At 39.3% G+C, this 20,558-nt stretch overlaps 1 protein-coding gene across 2 annotated transcripts in view; it reads right to left on the reverse strand.

Annotated features, from left to right (window-relative positions):
* The window catches only part of LOC134540436 (voltage-dependent calcium channel subunit alpha-2/delta-3), a 78,550-nt gene that overhangs the window by 1,686 nt on the left and 56,306 nt on the right, over positions 1-20,558 (reverse strand). For both annotated transcript variants that reach the window (XM_063383187.1, XM_063383186.1), the window contains exons 21-27: positions 12,287-12,394; positions 9,636-9,748; positions 8,904-9,043; positions 6,863-7,114; positions 3,693-3,810; positions 2,608-2,839; positions 646-844 (exon numbers count right to left, since the gene is read on the reverse strand). In XM_063383187.1, the coding sequence (XP_063239257.1) occupies positions 646-844; positions 2,608-2,839; positions 3,693-3,810; positions 6,863-7,114; positions 8,904-9,043; positions 9,636-9,748; positions 12,287-12,394 (1,162 nt within the window). The remainder of the gene's footprint in view (positions 1-645; positions 845-2,607; positions 2,840-3,692; positions 3,811-6,862; positions 7,115-8,903; positions 9,044-9,635; positions 9,749-12,286; positions 12,395-20,558) is intronic.

Here is a 20,558-nt window from a genome sequence, read left to right on the forward strand (position 1 = left end):
ACTCAACAAAAAAGTTTTTTTTTGTAGTTTTCTTCTACAAACATACATGTGCTTAGCAATGGCGTATGTCCAAAAGCTTACATCAAGTCATGCACTCCCATTGCACAAATCTTTCAAAGATAAAAAATGTTTTTTCTTTTCATTTTTCATTTTAACCAAAACTGGGTGTGTGTATCTCAGGTTATATTAAAATCAAATTACAACCAACACCATTAACGATTACATCAAATACAAAAATTACTTCAAACACAATATATCTTCGAATCAAAATCATCCTTGATTCAAAACATAAGAAGGCCTCACATAAGAGACAACATAGAATATAGTAGCTTGGCTTCTGGCTTGTAGCCGTGTGCTTGGCAAATACTTCACCGACGTTTCGGTCGACATTGCAGTCGTCATCATCAGGGAGCCGTTACCTACAGAACTGCTCCCTGATGATGGCGACTACAATGTCGACTGAAACGTCGGTGAATTATTCGTCAAGGACACGGCTACAACCCAGAAGCCAAGCTACTTCAGACCAATGGCCCGTGAAAGCCTGCGAACGACGCAGAATATATAGTATGAACTCAAATGTAAGACCGACTCGAACATAGGGCGATCTCAAACGCGAGCCCCCGAGACGGGCGCGGAAGCACGCACCCTGGTGTGGTTGTTGATGCAGGACGGCGGGCGAGTGCGGTGCAGGTTGAAGCCGTACACCTTGTAGCAGGAGAGAGTGTTGTTGTCGTACACCACCTCCGAGGGGCTGATGGTGAGCTTCTCGTAGTCCGCCTTGCACAGGCTGTCCACCACCACCAGGACCAGGTTGCTGTGAGGGATGCTCTGCACCACAAACGGCCTGCGCGGGGGAGAGAAAACACACGGTCGGTGGCCCCTTCCCCTCCTCGGCGACAGTGGCGTAGCAGGCGGGTGGCAGGGATGGCACTGCCAGGGGCGCCGCCGCGACGGTTTCACGATTACTGAACGCTCCCCCCCCCTTCTGTTTTAATCCAAGAGAGGGGGCGCAATTTTCAAGTCTGGCCAGGGGCGCCAGCCACCTTAGCTATGCCACTGGTTGGCGAGGCGAACAGCAAGTCCAAACTCGAGAAGCCTAAGATGTACATCAAGTTCCGTCCCTGCCCGAACACGCCCGAAAATTCACCTTCGGCCTACCTCGGGATTTGTTTCAATTTTGCGCAGGGAAAAATGAATTCAAATATTAAAAGTGTTCGGTTAGGTTTAGCTACATTATTAAAACACTTTAAAACACTATGGACGGTTAGTTAGGTTAGTATAGCTACATTAAAATAAACAGAGAAATATAAATATATATGTAAATAAAACCCGAGGTTGGCCGAAGGTGAATATTCGGGGCGTGTTCAGGCAGGGACAGAGCTTGATGTACCTACAACTTAGGCTTCCCTCCGAAGTCAGGGTGCTCCAATGCTGATTTGCCAAACAGCTCGCTGAACGTCAAACCAACCTTGTACGACAGGTCATGTGAAAAAAAAAATTGTTTTATTGTAAAGAAACACAGCAAGTATTAGAAAAAAAACTTTACAGAGAAGTTCAATTCTTAATTCAATACCTACTTCAAGTTTCATTGTTATTTGTATCAAATAAAAACAAAAAAATAGTGTTTTATTTATTTTTTTACTTTGTTCCTTACATACTACAGTTTAATATCAATTTCATTCAAATCATACTACAGTTATCATGAGTCCGTATTTTGCCATTGACTAGAATTAATGCACATTTGAACCAGTATACCCCTATTTAAAATTATTCTCCCTCGGTACACTCGTCAGTAGAGTTCAAAATTTGCTCACTTGTAATGAAATACAGATTTACGTATTTGCTGTATTTTTTTTCGTTGCATGCGCGGATTTATCCCGCACCGCGGACAATAGGGAGTTTAATGTAGTGTGAATTTTCCACGATTAAAAAAAACAAAAGGTAATACATCGAACTATGCGTATAAATGTCTTGTTCCCTCGTGACCTGCGACCTGTATGGGTCCACATCAGGGCCGCAACTATAGAGTCTCCGGCACCCGGGGCACGAATGGATTCATGTGCCTCCCCTCTCTTTTTTTTTGCACATACCACACCAATAAAGCTGGGGGGTCCGGGGGGCCCTCCCCCAAGGGAAAAAAAAAAGGTGCCATTTAAGCATTTTTCCATACCTACGTGTAACAGTTTCTGCGCTACTGTACCTTCCATGCATGAACCCACTATGTCAATAAAGTAGTCCATATAATCACTAGACTTGTTCATTAAATACATATGTTGAGACGTTATAATATTGTAAATCAGATTAGACATTCCTGGCATGCAAGTTAAAGAAAACTTTTTACCAGTTACGAGTTGTAGTAGGAATTACAATGCAAGCGATTTCGGCAACCCCAACGGCATTGCGCCCGGGGCGTTTGCCCCACTTGCCCCGCCCCCTAGTCACGGCCCTGGGTCCACTCGTCACCGGACCGGAGCCGGCCGGAGCCGGCCGGAGGTGGCGAGAGGTGGCGAGAGGTGGCGAGAGGTGGCGAGAGGTGGCGAGAGGTGACGAGAGGTGGCGAGAGGTGGCGAGAGGTGGCGAGAGGTGGCGAGAGGTGGTGAGAGGTACCTGGAGCAGGCGTTGTGGGGCCGGGCGTACGGACTCTGCTGCTGGTCGCCGCGCCGGGGGGCCAGCCGGTACAGGTTGAACTCCTTGTCGCAGGCGTCGGGCCGCGTGCGGTTGATCTTCACCTTGTCCATGGGCGGGAACGTGGGGCGCGCCGCCTTGGCCAGCCCGTCCTTCTCCCCCTCCACCTCCTCCTCCCCCTCCTCCTCGTCAGGGCTGTCCACGTACGTGTGATCTGCGGGGACCGCCACACACACACACACCTTCACGCTTACATTCGTGGTCAACTTTCCGACGTGATAACGACTTATGAATCGACGAACGCCGGCTGCAACACACGAAAAATATCTCACGTTCCGCCCGGAGCCGAGCGTGCAAGGAACTGGCCGACCAGGGTGCGAGAAAATCTTCTATAACATCAAACAGGTTAAGGCGGGGCCTTTTTTTTAACTAATGTTTTTCGTGGTTATATATAAACAAATTTGCAAAAACTGTAAATAATGTTTGGAAATTAAAAAAAGCATGCAATTTTTCATCGACGTTTTCTTGTGACGTTATCACGTGAAATTATCGTCTGTAAACCGACTTCACGGACGACACCCCCCCCCCCCCCCCCTTCCCCCACTTTGTTTTATTTTTTCTCGTCGTTACTGCTAGTTAAGGGGGTGCGACCCATTTCAGGTCGTGATTTTGTATTTATATTAAATAACTGTGCAACTTTCAGACTTTAACCAATTGTTTAACTTTCACGAAAGGAAAAAAAATACACACAGCGCATACTTTTGGCCAAAGTTACATTTTTTAACGTTTTTGGAATTTTACAAATAAGAGGACAATTTTAATTTAATTGCAGAACTGAAACTTTTTAGGATTAACTACTTCATGATATGGTTTGCATTTCTATAAAAAAAAAATCTCATTTCATGTTTCTTGGCTGTGAAAATCGTAACAAATCTGAGAGTTTTTGAAAATGCCAGGTTAGAGTACTAGGCAGTTACTATTTTCTGAAAGGAATTCAAGCCATTCCACTGTGTGTGAGCACGCAGCGCGTGAACGGCTTAGAGCGTCGCGGCCTCGCTAGCGCTCACCGTCCTCGGACGCGAAGGCGCTGTCGGGCAGCCACAGGTGCAGCGCGCTGGTCCGTGCCAGAGCCCACATGGTGCTGGCCAGCGCCCACTCCGCCAGCCAGCGCAGGTGCCTCAGCGGCTGCACGGGGGCAGAGAGCACGGCACACACTCAGTTTCAAAACGTGGGGAAAAGGGTATTTTTTTCTATTAACTTTCATCATGCATTGTTTCATTGTAAAGAACACAGCAAGTATCATTGAAAATAGAAAAAAAAAATTCCTAGGTGAAATACGGATGAATATATATATATATATATATAGAATTGCAATTATATTTAAAAAAAAAAAGGAAATTTAATAAAATTTATATACATTTTGAGGATGTGGCCATATGGCAACCATTGGAAAAACAGAATTTCCTTTTATATTTGCATTCACAAGAGAGGTTTAAAATTTGTGTTGCCATATGGTATCAGAGGGAATGAAAGGGTTTAAAAAATAAAAAATTTATAGAGAAGTTCAATTCTTCATTCAAGACCTACTTCGAATTTAATTATTATTTTAATCACATATAAAAACACCTTTTTTTTTTTTTTTGCTTTGTCCCTAACGCACGACAGTTTTGATACGAATTTCATTTAAATCAAGACTAGAGCCTCTTATTTTTCCATTGACAACAATGAACGCACTCGAATGAAAGCACATTTTAACCGGTATACTCCTGTTTAAAATTTCATGACTTACCACTTACATTTTGATGTAGTTTTTTTAAGATTTGTTATTGCGGGCGTTACAGACCGCAAGGGCTCCACGAGTAGCGGCAAGACTTTATGGTTTTACATTCAATCCAATATCTTCTTTAAAAACCGAACATTTCAATTATATATATTTTTTTTATATAAGCTGTTTTGTAATATACACACTCCACCAAAATGGTGGCAAAATTTATGTACTGCATTTTTTCCGATAAAATAATAGGCAAAGAATTGGTCTAAAACATGATACATTCAGAACAGTATGAAAATTAAATAAGCGAGCATTTGCGGTTCGAAAGTAATACAGTAAGAGATGCACAGTAAAAAAAAAAAGAAAAGAAAAAAAAAAAAACATTTACAATTAATTTTTCTGATCCACGCACTTTAGGACATTTTTTTATTTTATCCAGGAAATTATATTCCTTGAGTTTCAAAAATTCTTATGATTTGAATTAAGTTTTTTGGTTAAATGCCTGTTGTTCCATGATGAAACTAGCATTTTTCGGGGCTATGCAGCGTTATGACATGTTTTTTTCGGTGTTATTTAGGTTTTTGTCGCAATTCACCACATAATCATGTCCCTATCGATGAGGTATGAGAATGAATAATTGACCGAATGAATTGGTGGGAGGTAAAGGAAAATCCACAGACTCTATGTAACTTCCACCATGTTTCCTACTAACAAAAAAAACCTGGGTTTGACCCACTCCCTCACAGAGGTTGCCTCATGTCAATAACTGCTTGGAGGAATTTTATCATAGAGTAAATTTTATCATAGAGTAAATTGATGGTAAAAATTAAAAAAAAAAAATTATATATCAATGTTAATTTAAAATATGTCAAGTTTTTCCAAATCTCTAACCAATATTTTGGTATGATTGCAATTAATCTGTGCAATATGAAAGTGTGACAAAAATATTTGTGAAAAGTTTTATCTCTGATTCAACTCACTACAGTACCTGTTAACCTCATCTTTCCCTAGTCTTCCTGACTGACAATGTTACAACCCGATACCAAAACATTTAACAAAGTGAAATAATTTATTTTTTGATGATGGAGAGTAAAAGGGTGAGACATCGGGCTTGCATTAAAGGGTGTCCTGGTTTGAATCCTGATTCCGTTCTACCAAGACATCCAAAATCACTCCAAGCAAACACCAGGATTGTTTGCTAATCAAGCAGTGGCAAATTCTTTCCTCTATTCCCTAAATAAACGATTAAATATCTGATGACTACAAAGTCAATGAGATGTGAGGTAGCACACAACAATTAATTAGTTTATACAAAATTTTTCAAGACATTTCCTGGTTTTGCCAGAGCAAATTCTAAGTTTTATTTAATTATTTCGTGATTTTCCTTGACCACTATAAAATTTCCTGAATTTACCTTGGCCAATTTCTGGTTCCTAGAATTTTCCAGATACAGTAGCGTCCCACTGGTCCGGACATCTGGTAAATCTGGACGAAAATATATTTTTTTATGTTTATGCTACGTACAGGTAGGTTAAAAAATATAGATATATGAATACGGTAGTATTAACACCAAATTTCAATTGTAGGGAAAGTTAAATTAATAATGAAAAAAAAAATTTCATACAATTATCAATCTAAAACCTGTATTATGTGCAATTTTAAGGCAAATTCCACTTGATCCAGAAGTTCTGAGATCCGGACACAGCTTGTTTTCATCTGGTCCAGAGGTACTTTTTCCTAACCTTTTAAAAATCCCCAACGTTTACATTTTTTTCCCTTCTTTTCTTCAGAATCCATCTACAATTCCCAAAAAAATCCAATATTTCCCTGGGCCAATGACTGATCTTTCTTTCCCGACCGCAGCCACCCGTGTCCACGGCGGGGGTGTGGGGGAGGGCAGGGGGCCTGGAACCCCCTCCGGAATCAAGAAGCCCCTTATTGAAGGTACACCTGCCTGCACTTGCAAAAGCGTGACTGTGGAACACGGGTTTGATTCAAAATGCTACTGTATGTCTAATGGAAAACTTGCTGAACGATTTAAAAGTTTTCTGCTTACTGCACGCATGCAGGCAGGCCTACATACGGGCGGAGTCCCGCACGAAAGCACCCTATCCAGAGATGACGTGTGGGTTAACCCCAGAGGCGCAACAACAGGGGGGGGGGGGAGGCAAGGGTATTTTGCCCCCCCTTCTGAAAGCTTGAAGTGGGGGCAAACAGGGGCAAATAAAGTGCTGTGTAATCAATTTTTAGATAATAAAACTGCTTAAATAGCACCGTTTTCCACCTTGAAATGCAAATTTTTCCCAGGAGACGACCACCGACCCCACCCCCCCCCCCCCCCCCCCCCCGATACAATAGGGGGGAACGATGATTCTTTATAAAAAGGTATATTGCTCCCTTCCTCCCTTTCGGGAATTTGGTTGTTGCGCCCCTAGTTAACCCTGGGGCCCGGCCCCCCCGCGGTACCGTCATGAGCAGCGAGGCGGCGTTGTCCTCGTCGGTGCCGCGGAAGCACACGGCCTGGTAGTCGAAGACGTGCGTGCGCTGGTACACGCGCTCCTCCACCAGCTTCTCCATCACGTGGCTGTGCACCTCGCCGAAGAACTGGCCCGTGTGGCGCGGCTCCTCCGACACCACCACGAAGCCGTTGTTGTCCAGCACGAAGCAGTCCAGGTCGTCCGACGAGCACGTCTTGCTGCAGCCGTTCCCCACGCCGCACTGCCGGCACAGCACAACACCCACCCCCGCGTTCAGTGCCAACCCTCCGAGCATTCTCTGTGGGGCAAACATCACAGCTGCTACAAGGTAATTCATTATATACTTTCATAGTAAAATATAATATATATAACTTCATATATAATATATATAACTATATATAATATAATACAGTAGCGGATCCAGAGGGGGGGCTAAGGGGCTCAAGCCCCCTCCAAAAGCATCTGGGTCCACTATTGTTTTAGTGTTTGCCTTGATAAAGCCTAGCCTCAGCTGGGTCAAGCCCCTCCCAAACCAAAATCCTGGATCCGCCACTGATATAATATATATAACTATTAAATAATTCAACTCTCATACTTCGCGGCTATGCAGTTTTTAAGTTTTGAAATAAAAAATAAAGCTCTTTAAAACAGTGTTTTGATTGTACCGAATTGGAAAATAGATAATCTGAAACACTTATGGAGAAAATGCAGAGCCACGAACAACAACAAAAAAAAAAATCAAGGGAGCGAAAATTTCTGTCGAAAAGTTAACACGAATTTTGAGTTTTTGGGTTGCCGATGAATCCCACGCAGTTCACTGATTTCAAAAAGAAAATGATAGGTAGTGTTAGTTGTAGCATTGAGCTGCGACTGTTTATTCTCCTTGCTTTGTGCTATACCTATAGTGTGTCCACTCGCTGGCCGACATACCCAGGTGGCTATGAAGTTCTCATCTGAAGTTAATCCCTATGCTGTTACCAACATCGAAATAAAGCATCAAGACGTGTATCTACTTTGTACTCAAGCAATGAAAATTTTATATTACGATAAAATAAAATAAAAAAAAGGTTCATTTGAATCTTTAAATATTTAATGGTTATAAAGCTATTTAATTTTAGTGTATCAAAATTATCATCTTTATTATGGACATACATAAAACTTTTCCAAAGATTGTCACACTGCTACGCTTGATTTAGTTGTTTTTTTTTTTTGGCAGATGTGTATACTTCCGTGGTTTCTGTTGCTTGATAACTTGAAAATTCTAATTGAATTTGTTTGTAAATTCCAAAATGTGACGGAAAAAATTGTCGGGTGCAAGTTACAAACAAAAAAAATCCTCGAAAGGAGATACTATTGAGAGAAAAAAAAAACCCTTAAAATATGCCATAGATTGTGGAGTCTGAACTACGAGACAACGCACACACTAGTTTTTGACGTGACATCTAATAAATCGATGAACGCCGGCTGCACGCACGAAAAAGTGTCTTGTTACGCACATTGTCCCATTACGCTGTGTCCCGTTACGCTCATTGTATGCTTGCGCCGCATCTATCTCTCTTCCACTCGATTGGAACAACCATCGATTTGACTTTTTCGAGGCACATTAAACTTGAAACACTCCCATTCGTTTCCTACTTTTCCTATCATCGTCCTATCCTTAACAGAATAACACAGATTGGAAGAAGTTAAATAGCAAACATGTATAAAAGTTATAGTTAAAATAATCTCTTCGTTAAAGTAATAAACATATTTGAATTAATGAGTGCAAATAAAAAGTACATTTATCAATTAAACTGTAGATTTCATTTCACTCCTTCTTTGTATCCATATAAAAAAGTGATAATTCAATAAAAAATTATTCAATTTTATTCACAAAAGTATGCAATCACTTCATCAATGTTTTGTAATGATGTTGTCACGTTAAACTATCGTCCGTGAACCGACTTTACAGACAACCAAATATTTTTCCCCAGTACCCGCCGACTGAGCGTAACTGGACAATCTGGCCGCCGTGCGCCAGCCGTGCTCACCGAGTGGGTGATGTTCTTGAAGAGCGTGCGCAGGGCGGCGTGCTGGAACTGGAAGCCCACGACGGCGGCCGGGGCGCTGTGGGCGCCCGACGTCACGAAGATGGCGTTGCTGGCCGTCACGAGCGGGTCGCTCTTCTCGCCTGGGCAGTCCCACAGACACCCCGTCAGCGGGCTCTCTCCCACGACCCACACAACAGACCGCTAGCAGATCCCCCGACAAACAAGAACTCCCCGAGTTCATCCCGACTTCCCTAGATCTCTCATCATTTTTTTGACCTGATAACAGTCTTATAAACAGATGAACACCGGCTCCACGCACGAAAAAGCATGACTCATAGTCACGTTCCGCCTGAGCCGAGCGTGCAAGCGAGAGCGCAGAACAAGCGATAGAGAGGCACGATCGGCTAGTGACGCATCTATCTCTCTCCCACTCCATCGGCCGATGCGTCCGAGTAAAAGAGAGACAGCGGCAGCACACAACCTACATGCGAACTGTTTTGTCAACTGTTTATAAAGTGAAGTGAAAAGTTAATGTGGTTTCCATTGTTTATTACAACAACAATTGCGGCAAGAAAGGTAATTAATTCTTGCATTTTAAGAAAGAAAAAAAAATACTTGCTTCACATGGTGGCCGAGATAATTCTGATGGTCGGCCGACCCACAGCTGATGTTCTAGCGAAATTGCGAAGCAAGCAAGTGGTGATGGGCATTAAGTGTTTTTCCGGAACTCACCAGAGTTGAACGGCACGGAGAAGACGAAGCTCTCGGGCTCCATCTCGTGCTGCTCGACCGCGCGCTTGTACCACACCTCGTCGATGGCCTTGTTGTTGGTCTTGCTGAAGTGGCTGCAACCAGAACACGCTGCCGTGAGGCGGGAGAGACAGCTACCGGAGAGAGCCCGGTCCAGGACGGCGGTGAGGAGGGAGTTGGCCCGGCCCGATGTCGGGACACAGGTCGAGTCGACGTGTCGCGACATTCGTACCGTCAGTGCACTACAGAGGTTGAAGCCTTGTTCAGATAGGAAGTAGTTATAATAGTAACCCATGTCTGTGATGCTCCCTTGCACTTTACAGTTTACCTAAAGTGCTGTAAAGGGTTAGCTGCAACAGTGTAACCCTACTTAATAATAATAATAATAATAATAATAATAACAATAACAATAATATAAATGCGAAATTGTGTTAGTCCGTATGTTCTTCTTCCACTAAGTTGCATTGTTAATAGATTTCATAGGAAAAATTGCAAGTTATGCAATTCACACAGAGCACATTCACAGTGATGTTTACAATTTTTTTAGATTTTTTGAATCACGTGTATTAAAATTATGTACATTAAATAAAATGGAGGAGGATCAACAAAATGTTTTGTGTGCAATGCATACACTTTAACTTCTACGGCCGTTATTTTCGAAATACGTCAAACTGAGATCATAGATATAAAATGCGAGCAAGTCTTTCAGTACCGACCAGTGATGTGTAACATTGGTAACGAGCAAAGTCATGAGTTTTCATGTTGCAAATACACTTATAATACGTAACTCGGACACAAAATTTAGTGCAGAATTCTTTAAAATAAAGCATAGCATGATAAATACACGCAAAATGTGTTTTCAACTACATTTCTGGACCCGAATCACATGCAGCTTCTGCACCCGCTGCTAGAATTCGTTGAATTGAATCATTCAGTTAACAGACCAAAATGTTAAACTGTATAATGGAACAGCTCCAATAAAAGAAAAGAAAAAAAATACTAAACCCTGGCTTTAAACATGATTTTCGACAAGGAATTTTATAAAAATACTGCCCATCTTGTTAGAATTCTTTTTTAAAGTTAATACTACAAAGTTTTCCTTTGTCTTCGTGAACTTTGGTTCATGCCACCCACCACGGATGGCAGCACTGTGGTTGTTACACCTGACTTCCGTCGCGTTCGCGAAATCACTCCCATTAAAGACCGCACACCGAGAGCTATCGGGAAATTGGGTAACGTGGTGGATGGACGTTGCTGTATGTTGAAGAATTTCTCCTGTTTCCCCACCACTAATTTACTACCTCAAAGCTTCATTCTCATTTCCATCTTTAATTACAGGCTTTCCGAGATTTCACACCATCTTTCACTTATTAGCTTATGTGAATACCACAGTAAAAAATAAATATTTATTTCTGAGTACACATAAATAACCTCATAAGTACCTGTTCGTTCCTATGTGGTTTTAATCATACACCAGCTAATTCCAGGCGTGCATTGTAACGCCTCTTTTATTATTTATGTAATTTTTTTTAGTTTGTACCCACATACAAAGCATCTTTCTTTATATTATCTTTGAAAGATTTGTGCAATGGGAGTGCATGACTTGATGTAAGCTTTTGGACATACGCCATTGCTAAGCACATGTATGTCTGTAGACAGGGCCGCAACTAAGGGGAGGCAAGCGGGGCATACGCCCCGGGCGCAAAGCTGTGGGGGCGCCGAAATCGCTTGCATTGTAATTCCTACTACAACTGGTAACTGGTAAAAAGTTTTTTAACTTGCACGCCAGGAATGTCTAATCTGATTTACATTATAACGTCTCAACATAGTTACAGTAGCACAGAAACTGTTACATGTAGGTATGGAAAATGCTTAAATAGCACCATTTTTCCGTGGGAGGGCCCCCGGACCCCCCGCTTTATTGGTGTGGTATGTGCAAAAAAAGAGGGGGGGGGGGGCGCATGAATCCATTCATGCCCCGGGTGCCAGAGACTCTAGTTGCGGCCCTGTCTGTAGAAGAAAACTACAAAAAAACCCAAAAGACAAAAACAAAAACACAAATTAATATTAATATTATGTGGTGTTTATATCCTATTGAAAACAGCAATTTTTTGCTGAATTTGGATTTTTGTTTTTGTCTTTTGGGTTTTTTTGCAGTTTTCTTCTACAGACATACATGTGCTTAGCAATGGCGTATGTCCAAAAGCTTACATCAAGTCATCTTTCTTTATCTTTATCTCTTATTGTCTCTTTCCAAATCTATGTTCGGGCAAGGCGGGACCCCGGAGACCGTGGTGGATCCAGAGGTTCGCCTCGGAGGGGGCACTCTAGGATTTCATAATAGGAAGAGAAAAAAATGTCTTAAAATTACTAAATTTGTATTTAATCTACTCTCACTACACATAACATCCAACCACCAGATTTTATGATTCTAACAATAAATTCATTAATTATATTAAAATAATTTATTGGTTTCAGAAACAATAATTTTTGTCGGCAATACATATTAATGTAGCAGACAACTGGTTTTTCAGGGGGCGGGGCAGGGGGAGGGGCACTTGCCCCTGGTGACCCCACCCACCCACCCCCCACCCCCCTTGGATCCGCCACTGCGTCGGAGACCACGGGCTTACGGTTCTCTGGCCTTGTCCTCCATCTCGGGCATGTCCTGCCACCGCGTCAGCCCGCTCCTCGTGGCGACGAAGGTGATGGTGATCCCGAACCGCTGCTTGAACTGTTGCCTGCAAGAGAGCGGCACGATGTGACACCTGGCGCCGCCTCCCGCCGTCACTCTTGAAACTACTCTATCGTAAATTAACATCTCCTTGGCAGCACACAGAACAAAAAAGAAAAGAAAAGGGGGTTGTCTGTAAAGTCGGTTCACGGACGATAATTTTACGTGATAACGTCATAACAAAACATTGATGAAAAATTGCATACTTTTTTAATTTTCAAATATTATTTACAGTTTTTTGCAAATTTAATTTAAATAATTTGTTTCAATATAATCACGAACAATTAGTTATAGAAATAAACTGAAATCAAATCAATGTCAATAAATTGTTAATTTAAAATGACGAAATTGGACAAATAATTCAAATTTTTTTTTTAAATTGCTGTTTTTAAAAAGCCCGCCTTAAAACTGTTTGATATTATAGAAGATTTTCTCGCACGGTGGTTGGCCGGTTCTTGCACGCTTGGCTCAGGCGGAACGTGATAATGAGTCATGCTTTTTCATGCGTGCAGCCGGCGTTCATCGATTTATAAGACGTTATCACATCAAAAAACTGTCCAATACCTCCCTTAAGCACTCAAACATGATCACATAGTACACCAATTTTTTTCCGAGAACATCACCAAACCTGCAAAATAAAAGTCAATTATTTTGATTATATCAATTATATATATATTTAACCTAGTTGATTAGAAACTTTCGTTAAGCTTTAAAACAATATAGTGTAACCAAACAAACAACTTATTTAAAAAAATGTATTGGCATCAATGCTGTAACTAAAATTATAGATGAAAGACACTTTGGGATCTATAATTCTCTATTTTACAAACTTCATAAAAGTTAACTGAAAATGACGTAGAACATTGTGAAGGCCTCAAACATGCCAAGGAAGCCACATGTGGGAGAATCGTAGCCCCGCCCCAATCCTCCCGTCAATGCATGTCAGGTAACCTCACAACCATGGTCAGGTCACAGTGTCAAAACACAAGTGAGTGCCATTCTAAAATTAAGGCCCATTGCGACAATATTTCTGTCTCTATTCTAATTGTTTCAGATATAAAATATTTGAGGATACAACAAGTATACAACGAGGATACGATAATTTTGATACAACCTTCCCCTTTATAACATTTTCCTATTAATAAAACACCTTCATTTGGTCCTCAAAAACATTATTTTCGAAGTTATTTTAACCTATCATGAAGCTGTCACTCACAAAGGTTTTAACAATTTTTGCACTGTACGCTATAATAAATATGGTGTGTCTGTGTGTTGTTGTTTTTTTTTAACTTCTCAAAGTAGAAGGAGATAATGATGGAAAATAGTATGACATCATAAGTAGAGTATTACGTATTTAAAGAGGAACTGCCATTTGAGAAAACCAAATAAAAATGACATAAAATACTGACCCTCTGGGAAATGAGCTATTGTTTGGTAATAGTGACACTGATTAGAAATAAAAAATCATTTCCAGTCAAAATATTGAAGTTTTAATTTTGTTTGTTTGACTATACTAACACTGACAACAACAACAACAACAACAACAACAACAACAAATAAATAATAATTTAACTCAAAGCTAAACATAATAAATGTACTCGTATGTTTAATTTTTAGGGGTGTAGCAATAGCATAAAACCGATTACTGAATGGAGTTACCAACAGTGTATATTAATTGAATGCAACTAATTATACACACTGATTGTCGACAACATACAAAATGACAAGCATGTAATAATAACGTGATGTGAAACTATTAAAGATTTAGGTATGTGTTAAATACAAGCACAGCAGTAAAAACACATGAAGAAAATTTATATTCTTATTTCAGTGTTTTAATTCTTATTCGCACTGAATGAAAGCTCAGAACGGTGTTTTATCAACCCGAAACTGAAGCATCTCATCGTTAACAGAATTTTGCAGATTCCGATTACATAAAGGTACAGCCATAGCGGCCAATTTGAATGTTTGTGCATCCGAATCGGTACACCCCTACTAATTGTATAGTTTATTAACTAGATAACAAGGATTAAATTGATCTTGCAATATTGATTCCTGCATGCATCTCTAAAAATCAATCTTGGCGGCGGTGAGACAGAAACACTGAAGTAAAACAGCGACGGAACACACTAGCAGAGTCTTGGGGTAAAGGTAAGAAATCGCATGATGAATAATTTCATTTTTATCTTATCCAAAAAGAAAATTAATCACATAACATCTTAGTAATAATTCATAACTTTGTATTATTGAACTACGTCAGTGTCTGTACTGCACTAATATTAAAATTCAAGCATTATATAAATTCATAAGTACATAAATTAATCAGGTATTTGATTGTCTTGTAATGGACTAATACAATATTTTTCCCCCTTTAATCTGAGATCGTCCATTTGGAAAGGGTAAAAGAGTGAATACCGAGAAAAACACAAGGTGTCACGGCAAAGTCTGCTAAGTTTCCCACCTGTGTGAAGATATCGGAATCCAGATTTTATCCCACCCAAAATCAAAACTTGATCTTATCTGACCACTCAATCACCAACCAAGAAAAATGTATAAAATTCCAGATTACTTTACATAATGAACAAAGTTACTATTAATTTTATAAATTAGTTTAAATTTCTACAATAGGTAATGTGGTCTTGAAAGACTGATTTCCAGCATCACTCTCCCAACCACAGCTGCAACTGTGAAATAATCTGAAATAGCAGCGAGAATGGGAATAAATTCATAAAATGTGTACCAGCAAACAAGCTGAAACCAGATCCTGTTCATGATCAGTTAACTGTCTCACCACGCAAGGCCACAAAAGACAAAAATATCCTAGCGCAGCATAAAAAAAAACTAGTTTTGTTAGTAAAATAACAAATACATATTTCATCAAAAGAATTAGCAAGGCACAGATCTAGAAATGAAGAAACATGAAAAACAATTGTGATTAATAGTTATCTGCTTGTACCTGTAAAATAAACAACAAGAATCGAATACACTTAAACAGAATCACAATAGTTGAAATGTATAAACTATAACAATACATAAAAAAATTCATAGAAAAAAATACATTTTGTGCAACACATCATTAGAACTAAGGTAATATAGCTACATCAAAACAATGGAACATCTTTATTAACCTGGGAAGAAACAAATTTTACATAAAATATTACATCAGGAGACAATTTTAACCATACATCAACACTACAATTTATCCTGGAGTATCTGTATACATAAGATGATAGAAGAATCAAAGACAACACTGTTTAACAAATTTATGACACTCATAATGAGAAAATAAATTCAAATTGTTCTTTAAACAAGAGGACACAAGCAACATGAAAATAACAATTCTCGAAACTTATATAGGCATTATATGCATAAAAACTATAAATAGAATCTTCCCTGAAAACGAGAGCTGAGGTAAACCCGTTTCAAACTAAATTGTTTTCTATTAGATCGTATTTAGTGTGACATTAGCTGCATGCGAACACTAGCCTAATGGGTCCCTTAGCTAAGGGATCCACTATAAGCGCATCAGAATGGCATCTTTGAATTGCTTCTGAATTCTCGTAAGGTGATGTCGATGCATTCCTACATGCATCCAATGATGCGTCCCTACATCCATTACCTTCGGAATCGTGTTTTTTTTTTTTGCTTGTATAAAATAATACTTTAGATTTTTGGCAAAGTATTTGTTTGAAACATTAAAAGCATAAGTGATAACAAGAGACTGGAAAAATTCACAGATTTATTTCGCTATAGTCTGAAATTCAAACACGCATACCTTTAAGCTGCTCTTGCTATTGGCTCACTGTTCGTCTGGGCGACTCTGGGCCAATGAGAAACCCTCAACCAAAGAAGTAACGAATCTCGAGGTAATACCAGTTGAGACGACTCACAAGTCAGCAGCCAACGAACTGGCGTTATTTGCCCGAGTGTACAGAGGACCGTGTAGACTATCCTGGAGGTCATTGAAACCGCGAATTTTTCAGGTCCCTAGTGATAACTCAAATAGAGAATTTTTCCCATGGCAAAAAAAAGTGTAAAACTGCAATGGCGTTACGTCCAAGAACTTGTACTAAATCAAAACTCCTAATCGCATGACTCATTTAATGAACGCAGGTTATAGCGTGGCTGACACAGAGCGGGCCAGGTCCTGGCGCTAGGGGGCATGAGCCGAGCTCCCACACGGGCGATGTCACGGAGTATCCGCCGGGTCCGTGTTCCTCGACCCTTTCAGCCTGTCCGTGCACTCGAGTGGACAACGTATAACTCAGTGGCACATGGAGTTTATCAAACCTCGAGTGTATTGGTCAAGGTGTACCTACATTCTGGTGGACATCATGATTTATGGCTACAAGATAAATAGATTTTATTTTTATTAAATTATTATAAAATAATTGCAGGGCCGGTGCAAGGTAAATTGGCGCCCTAGGCGAAAAACCTTAATGCACCGCACCCCCCCCCCCCCACCCCGGCCGGATACCCCAAAAAAAATATTCCTTGCCTCAAAATACATCACATAAGCCTAATATTCAACAATCAAATGTAAGCAGACTTGTGTTTTTTTTTTTACTTTTTTACTTATTACTATTACAAATCATAAACAGGTCACCGTGGACTTTAAATAATTACTTATGTCAATATAAACATTCCAAACTGTTACAAAAATCCATTTTCATCTAGTTTCAATAATCGTTAAACATATTGTATCAGCTGTTATGTGTCGTGCTGCGCCGCCCCCAGCTACTTGGCGCCCTGGGCGGTTGCCTGGTTCGCCTGTGTGGACGCGCCGGCCCTGAATAATTGTGCATTGATGTAACAATATAGCGTAAGATTATTACCACAAAAAAAACAGATGAGTTACTATAAAAAATAGATATATCTTAGGAATTCTCAAAGTGTGACTCAAAGGGTTAAACACAGTGACGTCCATTAATTGCACTAACATCAGTAAGCAAATTCCCTGAACCACATCACTTTCAAATATTGATTTCTGTATGATCTTATACGTGTCTGTAATTATGATTAAATTTGGTGGTGACAAAACATAAAGGTGTGTATTTCAACTGAGTATTATGAGCATAGTAATTATGATTATACCTAAGTTTGTAAAATTTCGCTTTTCTTTTAATTTTTGAAAAATTTATTTTCATTTTTTTACTAACAAAAAAAAGTATGGCGATGTCAACATACTATGATCTTTGGTTGGATTTTTTCTAGGCTCGAAGATTCTACTTTTCGCAGAAACGTGAGCGCAAGGCTCATTTAAAAGAAAATGCTGTGAACATTTTTAATTCATTAATTAAATTATTATGTAAAGCCATAGTTATTTTCTGTAGACAAGTGTTATTAAAATAGATAGGTATCTTAAAAGGAACCAACAACTCTCTTTTCACCTTGATCTTTTAGGATTAAACTCTCATTAATGCAAAACACCAGAATAAGAGAATTAACTGAACAAATCTTGAATAAATAATAAATGGTACCAACCACTTAAAAATTTAAAAAAAAATTTAATGTAATTCAATTGGAGCAAAATGAAGGTTTTTTTTTTTGGTAGCCACTATTTTATAATAATATATACACATATAGACAAGTCAACTTTCAGCAATCTGTACTAACAACCAGCAGAAAAAAAGCTTAGATGGTATACTTTAGAATGTTCCTTAAAATGACTCCGCACAAGTTTATTGCAAAATATTTTTTATAATGTAAATATCATGCATTTCTTGAATACATATTTTTTTTTTCCAAATTAAATTTTAAGTAAAAATTTGAATTTAACCGTATAATCTGCATTCTAAAACTTGCAACACTAAATCCTAAACTAAGTTTTTTACAATTTTTTTTATAACATAAGTATCATGCATTTTTTGAATACATGTTTTATTTCCAAATTAAATTTGAATAAAAATTTTAAATGACAACCGTACGATCGGCACGAAAAGGTCTGCGCACATTCCTCAACACTAAATACTGAACTGAGTCATCATTACCGACAGTCGCACGACTCGTCGACCTGGGTTACTTTACCTTGGCAACAAAACCATCAGCATGGCCATCGGGCTGCAAGCGTCACGGGCAAGGTCAGTGAGGCAAGAAGGCGACAGTTGGCATGCACACGGCGAACTCTCAGCGGGTCAATAAACTGTTGCTCGAGAAACCACAGAAGCCACGCCCCCCCTGCAGCAATATTTATTTCCGTGTTCCCGCACAGACTGCGTGGACTTCGAGAGAGTTGAATATGCGAGAGAACACTACTGGACACATCCCAGGCTCTCGGTGCAACAAACCTGGCGTCTGACACAACGGTCCAATAGACTTCAGTATTAATATTTAATTCGGAAGGGGGGCTGGGGAAAGCTTGGGAGCTAGGTTGAACATACCGAACGTATCGAGGAAGGAAGGATCATGAGCGGAAGATCCAGAGGGAGTGGAGACGGACAGAGAGAGGAAGACAGGTATTCCTTGTGAGGACGGGGCGAGTGTGGAACGAACTTGAGGGGAGGACACTGGATCTGGGAGGAGGGAAGGACTTACGAAGGAGGCTCCAGAGGGGGGAGGAGTGAGGGTAGTTGGGGGGTGGGAACTCCTTGCCACCGGGCAGATGCCCAACTGCAGGTTTATTATTATTATTATTGGTTTAAAATTTACAATTACAACATTCAGGCAGTACGAGCGATGGGTCGAATCCCAGTTTTTCTCGAGTCCTAAACCTTAAGTCGAATCCCAGAGAGTACCACGAATACACCCCTCGAAACCGAATCCAGGTGTAAAGTGTCAAAAATAAACTAATGTACAACAAACGCAAAATATTAACCATGGTGTTGAAATATTCTTCAAAAGGTTGTTTCACGAACTAAGTTTCCAGAATCAAAACATATTGTAGTTTTATTTAAATAATTACATGTTAAAAGTACACTATCTTGGGGGATTGTAAAAGGATTGGTATGTCGAAAGCAAATGACCTAGTAAAATTCACAGGTTATCAGTGTTGAATATTTTAATTTACTTTATTTCATCTAATATTATTTTCCAATTTTTTTTTCCCCTCGAATATTGAATCCTTCAAATAAGAAGGACTTTATGGTATTTGAGAATTTGTTTGGCCCATTTCTACTAAATATATATATAAAAATCAGAAAACCATTTCCCCCTCCCCTTCCCATACAAATTTATGGTAAATCTTAACTTCCAGTTTAATTAATTTTATAAAATACTGTCACATTTTTCCGTTAGATTAGAATAGAGTCGTCCAGTATTGGTCTCAAGCACATTTAAGTATACTACTATAGGTACTTAACAAGGGCTGAACATTACACTAGCAATTGGAATCATTCAGTTTAATTTATTATGCAATCCACCCCTTTCCCTGAACAGTTAGCTGATGGATGCAAAAGTGGAATATTAAAATACCATTTGTGTATTTTGCTTCAACCACAGTTAAAGAGACAAAAAAAATTAGGGAAAAACCACATAAATGAAAGTAGTTCTTGGCAACAATTTATTGACCCTAAGTTACACATTGGAAAACATGAGGAATTTAAAATAAAAAGTAGGGCTGTTCTGATACCTCATTTTTCGATACCAATTCCCAATACCACTATAATACCTTGATACCATACCTGACACTACAATCAACATTTACAATTACTGGCCACACTACATGAATAAATAGTAAAAAAAATAAAATTTTATAAATATGTTCGAGAATGAAATTTTTTTTACTAAATCTTAATTCAAGGCAAGTTGACTTAAAAGTTGTGTATCATTTATTAGATGCACATTTTCATTTCTATTTATTTTCTTGTAGCTAAACAGTGTTTGAGTTATCAATTTTTATTATTTACCTTTAAAAATGTAGGTAAAATTATTCAATAAGGATAAAGAAAATATTAAAACAGTGATGGATAAAAATGGGAAATATTTTTTTTTTAATTTGCATTTCTGAGTATATTTCCTCCAATACCTGCGAGGCCTGTGCCAATACCTTGATATCAACCAAGAGGTAAGTATCAGCCGATATCCAATACTACCAGTATCAGGTAATACTATCAGGTATCGGAACAGCCCTAATAAAAAGGCACCTCACAATAACACTGATTTTATTTTTCAAATGCTGCTTATGCAATAAAGAAATATGCCTGCAAAGGAAAAAAAAAAGAGAGAGTAACAGA

Source organism: Bacillus rossius, chromosome 16 (genome assembly GCF_032445375.1).
Source record: "Bacillus rossius redtenbacheri isolate Brsri chromosome 16, Brsri_v3, whole genome shotgun sequence".
Lineage (NCBI taxonomy): Eukaryota > Metazoa > Arthropoda > Insecta > Phasmatodea > Bacillidae > Bacillus > Bacillus rossius.